Genomic DNA, 10,707 nt, shown 5'->3' on the forward strand with positions numbered 1-10,707 from the left:
CAGTGAGGTGATTAATTTATTCATAAGGGATCCACCCCTATGACCCAAACACCTCCCAGTAGGCCCTACATCCAACATTGGGGATCAAATTTCAATATGAGGCTTGGGGATACAAGCATCCAAACTATACTAGTTGTGAAGATGTGGAGAAATTGGAATGCTTATAGATTGCTAGTGGGTTTACACTGTAAAATGGTATAGCTGCTTTGGAAAAGAGTCAGTTCCTCAAAACACTAGATCCAGAAATTCCACTCCTGATAATATACCTAAGTTAACATGTGATCCAGAAATTCCACTTCTGAGTATACACCTAAGAAAATTCAAAACATATTTTCACACAAAAACTTGTACATGAATGTTAACTGCAGCATTATTCAAAAAACCAAAACGTAGAAAACAACCCAAATGTCCTTCAACTGATGAATCCATAATGAAATTGGTATGTACATACGAAATATTATTTGGTAATAAAAAGAAATGAATTACTGATATATGCTACAATATGAACAAACCTTGAAAACATTATGCTGAGTGAAAAAAGCCAGCCACAAAGGAAAATATATTTTATGATTCCCTTTGTATGAAATGTCCACAATAGGCAAATCTATAGAGACACAAAGTAGATTAGTGGTTGCCTATGGCTGGGTGGTTGGGGGGTGGACACTGGAAATGGGTAATGACTGCTAATGGGTACAGGGTTTTGTTGTTGTTGTTGTTGTTGTTTTGAAACAGAGTTTTGCTCTTGTCGCCCAGGCTAGAGTGCAATGGTGCAATCTCAACTCGCTGCAACCTCCGCCTCCAGGGTTCAAACGATTCTCCTGCCTCAGCCTCCCGAGTAGCTGGGATTACAGACATCCACCACCACGCCCAGCTAATTTTTGTATTTTTTAGTAGAGACAGGGTTTCTCCATGTTGGTCAGGTGATCCACCCGCCTTGGACTCCCAAAGTGCTGGGATTACAGGCATGAGGCACTGCACCCAGCTAGGGTTTCTTTTCATGGTGATCAGAATATTCTAAGATTTATTCTGGTGGGCCAGGCACGTTGGCGTACACCTGTCATCGCAGCGCTTTGGGAGGCCAATGCAGAAGGATCCCTTGAGCCCAAGAGTTCCCGAGCAGCGTGAGCAATACAGCAAGACACTATTGCTACAAAAAAAAAAAAATTAGGCCAGGCACGGTGGCTCACACCTGTAATCCCAGCACTTTGGGAGGCCGAGGTGGGTGGATCACCTGAGGTAAGGAGTTCAAGACCAGCCTGACCAACATGGTTAAAACCCATCTCTACTAAAAATACAAAATTAGCCATGCATGGTGGCACATGCCTGTAATCCCAGCTACTTGGGAGGCTGGGGAAGGAGAACTGTTTGAACCCAGGAGGCAGAGGTTGCAATGAGCCAAGATCACGCCATTGTACTCCAGCCTGGGCAACAAGAGCGAAACTCTGTCTCAAAAAAAAAAAAAAAATTAGTCGGGCATGGTGGTGCGTGCCTGTGATCCCAGCTACATAAGAGGCTAGGGTAGAAGATCTCCTGGGCTTAGGGAGGTCGCAGCTGCAGTGAGCCATGATCATGCCACTGCACTCCAGCCTGGGCAACAGAACGAGTCCTTTTGAGTGTTTCAAGAGACAAAGCAGAAGCTGTAATGCCTCTTATGACCTCACCTCTGAAGTCACACACTGTTATTCTTGTACTATTCTATTGGTCACATAGGTTATCTCTGATTCCATATGGAAAGGGACTATATAAGGTCATAAGTAACTGGAAATTATTATCATTGGGAACCATCTTAAAGGCTGGTTATCACAATCCAAACCATAATTTTAAGCAATTTACACAGGAAAAAAATGTTAATGAACACTAAAGTCTAATTTTTAAAATATTGACTCAATTTTATTTCCAGTTCGTATCTATATGTATACCCTACTTATACATTGCTCACTGTTTGAAGTTTATTCCCTTTAGGTGTATAAATTTATTTGTTTGCTTGTTTTTTCTTTTTATTTTGAGACCGAGTCTTGCTTTGTCACCCAGGCTGGAGAGCAGTGGCACAATCTCGGCTCACTGCCACTTCCGCCTCCCAGGTTCAAGCGATTCTCCTGCTTCAGCCTCCAGAGTACTTGGGATTACAGGTGTGCGCCACCACGCCCAGCTGATTTTTTTATTTTTAGTAGAGACAGGTTTTCACCATGTTGGCCAGGATGGTCTCGAACTCCTGACCTCAAGTGACTCACCCACCTCAGCCTCCCAAAGTGCTGGGATTATAGGAGTGAGCCACCACACCTGGCCTGTTTGTTTGTTGTTTGTGTTTTTTGTTTGTTTTTGTTTTTTGAGACGGAGTCCCAGTCGGTTGCCCAGGCTGGAGTGCAGTGGTGCGATCTCAGCTCACTGCAACCCCTGCTTCCTGGGTTCAAGGGATTCTCCTGCCTCAGCCTCCCGAGTACCTGGGACTGCAGGCGCACGCCACCACGCCCAGCTAATTTTTGTATTTTTAGTAGAGACAGGTTTTCACCAAGTTGGCCAGGATGGTCTCGATCTCTTAACCTTGTGACCTGCCCGCCTCAGCCTCCCAAAGTGCTAGGATTACAGATGTGAGCCACAGTACCTGGCCTTGTTTTTTTTTTTTTTTTAATTGATCATTCTTGGGTGTTTCTCGGAGAGGGGGATTTGGCAGGGTCATAGGACAATAGTGGAGGGAAGGTCAGCAGATAAACAAGTGAACAAAGGTCTCTGGTTTTCCTAGGCAGAGGACCCTGCGGCCTTCTGCAGTGTTTGTGTCCCTGGGTACTTGAGATTAGGGAGTGGTGATGACTCTTAACGAGCATCCTGCCTTCAAGCATCTGTTTAACAAAGCACATCTTGGACCACCCTTAATCCATTTAACCCTGAGTGGACACAGCACATGTTTCAGAGAGCACAGGGTTGGGGGTAAGGTCATAGATCAACAGGATCCCAAGGCAGAAGAATTTTTCTTAGTACAGAACAAAATGAAAAGTCTCCCATGTCTACTTCTTTCTACACAGACACAGCAACCATCCGATTTCTCAATCTTTTCCCCACCTTTCCCCCTTTTCTATTCCACAAAACCACCATTGTCATCATGGCCCGTTCTCAATGAGCTGTTGGGTACACCTCCCAGACGGGGTGGTGGCCGGGCAGAGGGGCTCCTCACTTCCCAGTAGGGGCGGCCGGGCAGAGGCGCCCCTCACCTCCCAGACGGGGCGGCTGGCCGGGCAGGGGGCTGACCCCCCCCACCTCCCTCCCGGACGGGGCGGCTGGCTGGGCGGGGGGCTGACCCCCCCACCTCCCTCCCGGACGGGGCGGCTGGCCTGGCGGGGGCTGACCCCCACCTCCCTCCTGGACGGGGTCGCTGCTGGGCGGAGATGCTCCTCACTTCCCAGATGGGGCGGCTGCCGGGCGGAGGGGCTCCTCACTTCTCAGACGGGGCGGCTGCCGGGCGGAGGGTCTCCTCACTTCTCAGACGGGGCGGCCGGGCAGAGGCGCTCCTCACCTCCCAGACGGGGTCGCAGCCGGGCAGAGGCGCTCCTCACATCCCAGATGGGGCGGCGGGGCAGAGGCGCTCTCCACATCTCAGACGATGGGCGGCCGGGCAGAGACGCTCCTCACTTCCTAGATGGGATGGCGGCCGGGAAGAGGCGCTCCTCACTTCCTAGATGGGATGGCGGCCGGGCAGAGACGCCCCTCACTTTCCAGACTGGGCAGCCAGGCAGAGGGGCTCCTCACATCCCAGATGATGGGCGGCCAGGCAGAGACGCTCCTCACTTCCCAGACGGGGTGGCAGCCGGGCAGAGGCTGCAATCTCGGCACTTTGGGAGGCCAAGGCAGGCGGCTGGGAGGTGGAGGTTGTAGCGAGCCGAGATCACGCCACTGCACTCCAGCCTGGGCACCATTGAGCACTGAGTGAACGAGACTCCGTCTGCAATCCTGGCACCTCGGGAGGCCGAGGCTGGCGGACCACTCGCGGTTAGGAGCTGGAGACCAGCCCGGCCAACACAGCAAAACCCCGTCTCCACCAAAAAAAATACGAAAACCAATCAGGCGTGGCGGCACGCGCCTGCAATCGCAGGCACTGGGCAGGCTGAGGCAGGAGAATCAGGCAGGGAGGTTGCAGTGAGCCGAGATGGCAGCAGTACAGTCCAGCTTCAGCTCGGCATCAGAGGGAGACCGTGGAAAGAGAGGGAGAGGGAGACCGTGGGGAGGGGGGCGGTGGAGGGGGAGGGGGAGGGGGAGAGGGAGAGGGACGTTTTTTAAGACAGAGTCTCACGCTGTCACCCAGGCTGGTGTGCAGTGGCACAATCTCCACTCACTGCCACTTTAACCTCCTGGGCTCAAGGAATCCTCCCACCTCAGCCTCCAGAGTAGCTGGGACTACAGGCATGCGCCACCATATCTGGCTAATTTTTGCATTTTTTGTAGAGATAGGGTTTCACCTTTTTGCCCAGACTGGGCAAAATCCCAGCCTCCCAAAGTGCCGGGATTATATGCGTGAGCCATGGCGCCCACCCCCATCTGTTTATTCTTAAGTGAACCTTGGTAGTTTGTCTTTCAAGGAATTTGTCCATTCATCTAATTTATTTATTTAATTTTTAAAGAGACAGGGTCTTGCTCTGTTGTTCAGGCTGGAGTGCAGTGGTGCAAACACAGTGCACTTCAGCCTCAGACTCCTTGGCTCAAGCAATCCTCCCACCTCAGCCTCCCAAGTAGCTGGGACTATGCACCACTAAGCCCGGCTAATTTAAAAAAATTTTTTTCTAGAGACAGGGTCTCACTATGTTGTGCAGGCTAGTCTCCAATTGCTGGCCTAAAGCAATTCTTCAGCCTCAGCCTTCCAAAGTGCTGGGATTATAGGTGTAAGCCACAGCACTCTGCCTATCTAATTTATTAAATGAGTAAAGTTGTTCATACTGTACTCTTAGTGTTCTTTTAATATCTGGGAATGTGTTGTAATAGCACCTCTCTCATTCCTAATGTTGGTAATTTGTGTCCTCTTTTTTATCCTGGGCAGTCTGGTTAGAGGTTTATCAATTTTATTAATCTTCTCATAGAACCATCTTTTGGATTCACTGAATGTATTGTTTTTTCATTTTCTATTACATTGATTTCTGCTCTGATCTTTATTTTTCTTTCCTTTCTTATATTTCTTTCTTCTGCTTATTTTGGGATTTTTTGCTCTTATTTTCCTAGTTTCTTAAGATGAAAGCTGAAGTCATTGATTTGAGACTTTTCCCCTAATATAAATTTCCCCTACGTATTACTTCAGCAGCACTTCGCAAATATTAATATGTTTTGTTTTCATCTTCATTCAGTTAAAATGTCTTCTAATTTTTCTTTTGATTTCCTCTTTGAGCATGGATTATATGGAAGCATCTTGTGGCCAGGCACAGTGGCTCACGCCTGTAATCCCAGCACTTTGGGAGGCCAAGGCAGGCGGATCACGAGGTCAGGAAATCGAGACCGTCCTGTCCAACATGGTGAAACCTGATCTCCACTAAAATACAAAAAAATTAGCCAGGTGTGGTGGCGAACACCTGTAGTCCCAGCTACTCAGGAGGCTGAGGCAGGGGAATCGCTTGAACCCAGGAGGCGGAGGTTGCAGTGAACCAAGATTGCGCCATTGCATTCCAGCCTGGTGACAGAGCAAGACCCCATCTCAAAAAAAAAAAAGAAGTGTCTTGTTTAGTTCCATATAGTGGGGGACTTTCCAGAGATGTTTCTGTTATTGATTTCTAATTTAATTCCACCATGGTCGAAGAATATATCTTGTATGACTTGAACATTTTCATATTTATTGAGACTTGTTTTATAGCATAGAATGTGGACTACCTTGGTAAATATACATTACTAAATATTCTGGGTACACTTTAAAAAGAATGTATATTCTGCTATTGTTGGATGGAGTAGTTCTGTAAGTGGCAATTATGTCAAGTGGGTTTATTGTGTTGTTCAAATCTGCTATGTCTTCACTGATTTTTTTTGTCTATTGTTCTATTAGTTATTGAGTATGAGTATTGAAATCTCTCACTGTAATTGTGAATTTGTCTATTTCTCATTTTATTTCTATCAGTTTTGCTTTATGCTTTCAAGCTCTGTTATTAGGTATATTCATGTTTAGGATTATTATATCCTAATATATGAATTGTCACATTACCATACAAAATTATGAAATAGTAATAATACAAAAATAATATGAATATGAAATATGAATATAAATGAAAATATGAATGTGAAATGTGAATAATGCAAAATATATGAATGATACAAAAATTATGAATTGCCACATTATCATACAAAATGACTTTTTTTATCCTTGTTAGTACTCTTTCTTTTTTTTTTTAATGGAGATAGATAGTAGTCACAGTTTTTTGTTTTTTTGTTTTTTTTGTTTTTGAGACGGAGTCTTGCTCTTTCGCCCAGGCCGGAGTGCAGTGGCGCAATCTCGGCTCACTGCAAGCTCCTCCTCCTGGGTTCACGCCATTCTCCTGCCTCAGCCTCCCGAGTAGCTGGGACTACAGGCGCCCGCCACCGCGCCCGGCTAATTTTTTGTATTTTTAGTAGAGACAGGGTTTCACCGTGTTAGCCAGGATGGTCTCAATCTCCTGACCTCGTGATCCGCCCGCCTCGGCCTTCCAAAGTGCTGGGATTACAGGCATGAGCCTCCGCGCCCCGCCAGTACTCACGGTTTTAATTATAATGGCAAGTCATGGGAGGCAAGTCAATGTTTACCAGTGAAACAGTAGTTAATAAATTATGATACAACCAAGTAGCTACTAAAAGCTAAGTTTCCAAAGAATATTTAAAAGTATTTTTTAAATGTTCACAGTACACGGGAGAAAAAAGGGTTAAAGAAAAAATTGCATACATATTCTGATCTCATGGGTGAGGGTGAGAAATGTACACCCAAAGAAGCCTGGAAAGACATATCCCGAAATGTTAAAATTGATTATTTTGGGAGTAGATACCAGGTGATTTTTGGCTTTCCTTTTACTTTTTGGTTTCTCTCAGATATTTTTTTGCATGTATTGCTTTTATACTTGGGGGAGAACAATAAATGGTATTTTGTGGGGGGGAACCACAGAAGATAGAAAAATCTAGTTATGCTTTTTCATTCTTCCCATTTTTAAATTACTAAGAATCAAGATGCTTAAATCTATGCATGAAATAAAAAAAGAAAATGTCTAGGGAGATTCTTTAGTAATAAAAATATTTATCAAATCTAAAAGGGTAGAAATACTGCTTTATTGGATAAACTTACTTCCAAAATACTTTCATGTTTTTTAAGAAGTCCTAATGAGCATTCAAGAAGAAAACATGTACTGCTTCCACAGGAATAAGGACAAATAAAATGAGGTTGACGCTTACCACAAATGATATTTCCTAAAAGAAAAAAACGTAATATTTAACTTTTCTTCTGTTGAGGCAAGGTAAGTGAACTGCATAAATCATAAATAAGATTTTCTTGGCCGGGCGCTGTGGCTCATGCCTGTAATCCTAGCACTTTAGGAGGCCAAGGTGGGCGGATCACGAGGTCAGGAGATCGAGAGCATCCTGGCTAACACGGTGAAACCCCATCTCTACTAAAAAATACAAAAAATTAGCCGGGCGTGGTGGCGGGTGCCTGTAGTCCCAGCTACTCGGGGGGCTGAGGCAAGAGAATGGCGTGAACCCAGGAGGCGGAGCTTGCAGTGAGCCGAAATTGCGCCACTGCACTCCAGCCTGGGCGACAGAGCGAGACTCTGTCTCAAAAATAAATAAATAAATAAATACATAAATAAAATAAAAATATTTTCTTGCTTTACAAGAAGGAAGAACTGAGATCCTGTTTTTTGAATGCAAGTTAAATACAAAATCCACTCTCTGACCAAGATGAGGGGAAAAAATCATTCTTCAACATTTCAATTCTCATGCAACGAAATCCAAAGGTCTGTGGAATCCACCTTTTCGATTCATCTACTGCCCGTACTTCCTCTTCTGAGAGACAATTATGGCATAGGCATTTACAGAGCAATCCACCTTCTTACCTTTTGTGGAGTCAAAGGAGACAAATTCCATTAACTTCATCATTTCTATTTCTTCCTCTGTTTTGCCCTCTAAGTCTTCCTCAGTAATTTGCCATTCTTTGCTCTTTGTTTCTTTCTTTTCCTCATCTCTTCTTTCGTTCGGCTGAGAAGGGGAAGGAGATGTGGATTTATGTCGTCTTGGAGATCGGGAGCGTCCTAGGTGCGGGGTTGGCGAGCGGTTCCTTCTCCCATCTCTCTCCCGAGACCTGGACTTTTCTTGGAGCCTGCGTTCTCTCTCACGGGAAGTGGACCGGGAACGCCTACCTTTCCTCCGTGGGGAGCCGCTGCGACTGCGACCCATTTGGAGTCTCGCTCCCCGGAAACGACTGGTTTTTTGCTGTTTGTTTGTTTTTTGGAGACAGGGTATTGCTCTGTCACTAAGGCTTGAGTGCAGTGGCAGGATCATGGCTTACTGCAGCCTCAACCTCCTGGGCTCAAACGATCCTCCCAGTTCAGCCTCCTGAGTAGCTGGGACTACAGGCACGTGCTACCACATCCGGCTAAGTTTTGTATTTTTTGTAGAGACCGGATTTTGCCATGTTGCCCAGGCTGGTGTCCAACTCCTCGACTCAAGCAATTCACCCGCCTCGGCTTCTCAGAGTGCTAGGATTATAGGCATGAGCCACCACGCCTGGCCTCTTCTGAAATCTACTTTGTCTAATATTAATATAGTCTCTCTGGTTTTCTTTTGATTAATGTTAACATATCTGTTTGTGCCTATCTATTTATTTATTTGAAATGGAGTTTCGCTTTTGTTGCCCAGACTGGAGTACAATGGCGGGATCTCAGTTTACTGCAATCTCCGCCTCCCGGTTTCAAGCGATTCTCCTGCCTCAGCCTCCAGAGTAGCTGGGATTACAGACATGCGCTGCCACACTCAGCTAATTTTTGTATTTTTAGTAGAGAGGGGGTTTCACCGTGTTGTCCAGGATGGTTTCGATCTCCTGACCTCGTGATCTGCCCACCTCGGCTTCCCAAAGTGCTGGGATTACAGGCATGAGCCACTGCTCCTGGCCAAAAATACAAACTATTTTATAGTTGAAGAATTTGCCGGGCGCAGTGGCTGACGCCTGTAATCCCAGCACTTTGGGAGCCCGAGGCCGGTGGATCACGAGGTCAGGAGTTTAAGACCAACCTGGCCAAGATGGTGAAACCCCATCTCTACTAAAAATACAAAAAATTAGCCGGGCGTAGTGGCACGCGCCTGTAATCCCAGCTACTCCGGAGGCTGAGGCAGAGAATTGCTTAAACCTAGAGGGGCGGAGGTTGCAGTGAGCCGAGATCGTGCCACTGCACTCCAGCCTGGGAGACAGAGTGCGACTCCGTCTCAAAAAAAAAAAAGAAAAGAAAAAAAGAAAAAAAGAATTTATGTCTGTAGTTGTCTGAGGATTGGTTAGGGGTAGAGTAAGCAGGGAGGAATGAGTAGAAAAGATTACAAAGGGGCACAAGGAAGCTCTTGGGGGCAATGGTTATGGTTAATTACCTTCCTTGTGGTGATGATTTCATGAAAGTATACATATGTCAAAAATTATTGAATTGTACTATTTAATAATGTGCAGATTATTGTTAAGGTTGTAGGAAATAATTGGGAAGTAATGAAAGAAAAAATTGATCTACAGCCCTGGCAACATGGTAAAACCCGTCTCTATCAAAAAAATACAAAAAAAATTAGCCAGGCATGGTGGTGCCCACCTGTAATCCTAGCTACTCGGGAGGCTGAGGTGGGAGAATCGTTTGAACCCAGAGGCAGAGGTTGCAGTGAGCTGAGATCCTGTCACTGCATTCTAGCCTGGGCGACAGAGTGAGACCCTGTCTCAAAAAAAAAAATTGATATATAATCTTACTACCCAAACATGAGAATTGTTAGTAATTTGATCACTATCAAACTCTACAGACACATTTTCAAATACCCAAGTGTTATCTGAATTTTTTTTTTTTTTTGAGACAGCGCCTCGCTTTGTCTTGCCCAGGCTGGAGTGCAGTGGTGTGATCTCAGCTCACCGCAGCCTCTGCCTCCTGGGTTCAAGCGATTCTCCTGTCTCAGCCTCCCAGGTAGCTGGGATTACAGGTGTGTGCCACCACATCCAGCTAATTTTGTGTTTTAATAGAGATGGGGTTTCACCATATTGGCCAGGCTGGTCTCGAACTCCTGGCCTCAGGTGATCCACCCGCCTCAGCCTCCCAAAGTGTTGGGATTAGGATTATAGGTGTGAGCCACCGAGCCCAGCCTAAAATTTTTTTTTTTTTTTTTTTTTTTTTTTTGAGACAGAGTCTTCCTCTCTCTCCCAGGCTGGAGTGCAGTGGCACAATCTTGGCTCAGTGCAACCTCTGCCTCCCGGGTTTAAGTGATTCTCTTGCCTCAGCCTCTTGAGTAGCTGGGATTACAGGCGCCCGCCACTATGCCCAGCTAAATTTTGTATTTTTTGTAGAGATGGGGTTTCACCATGATGGACAGGCTGGTTTTTAAAAAATTGTAATATTTTATTGTGTTAATAAAAATAGTTTGACATTTCTCACATTGCTAAGGTCAGTTTATATTTGTCATATAGTAGCCACTATTATTGCGATTTTACTGAAATGTGTATTTTTATTTTAATATTCACCCAGTCATCCAAACAACAGACCTTGAAAC

The 10,707-nt window shown here is 45.5% G+C and overlaps 1 protein-coding gene across 1 annotated transcript; it reads right to left on the reverse strand.

Annotated features, from left to right (window-relative positions):
- Positions 1 to 7,833: 7,833 nt before the first annotated feature.
- Positions 7,834 to 9,030, reverse strand: LOC745487 (U4/U6.U5 small nuclear ribonucleoprotein 27 kDa protein-like). Its single transcript, XM_054684578.2, has one exon. It carries the CDS (start codon positions 8,479 to 8,481, stop codon positions 7,966 to 7,968), a length of 516 nt encoding a protein of 171 aa, XP_054540553.1. The 5' UTR covers positions 8,482 to 9,030; the 3' UTR covers positions 7,834 to 7,965.
- Between the last annotated feature and the right edge of the window lie 1,677 nt (positions 9,031 to 10,707).

Source organism: Pan troglodytes, chromosome 4, assembly GCF_028858775.2.
Source record: "Pan troglodytes isolate AG18354 chromosome 4, NHGRI_mPanTro3-v2.0_pri, whole genome shotgun sequence".
NCBI classification, from domain to species: domain Eukaryota; kingdom Metazoa; phylum Chordata; class Mammalia; order Primates; family Hominidae; genus Pan; species Pan troglodytes.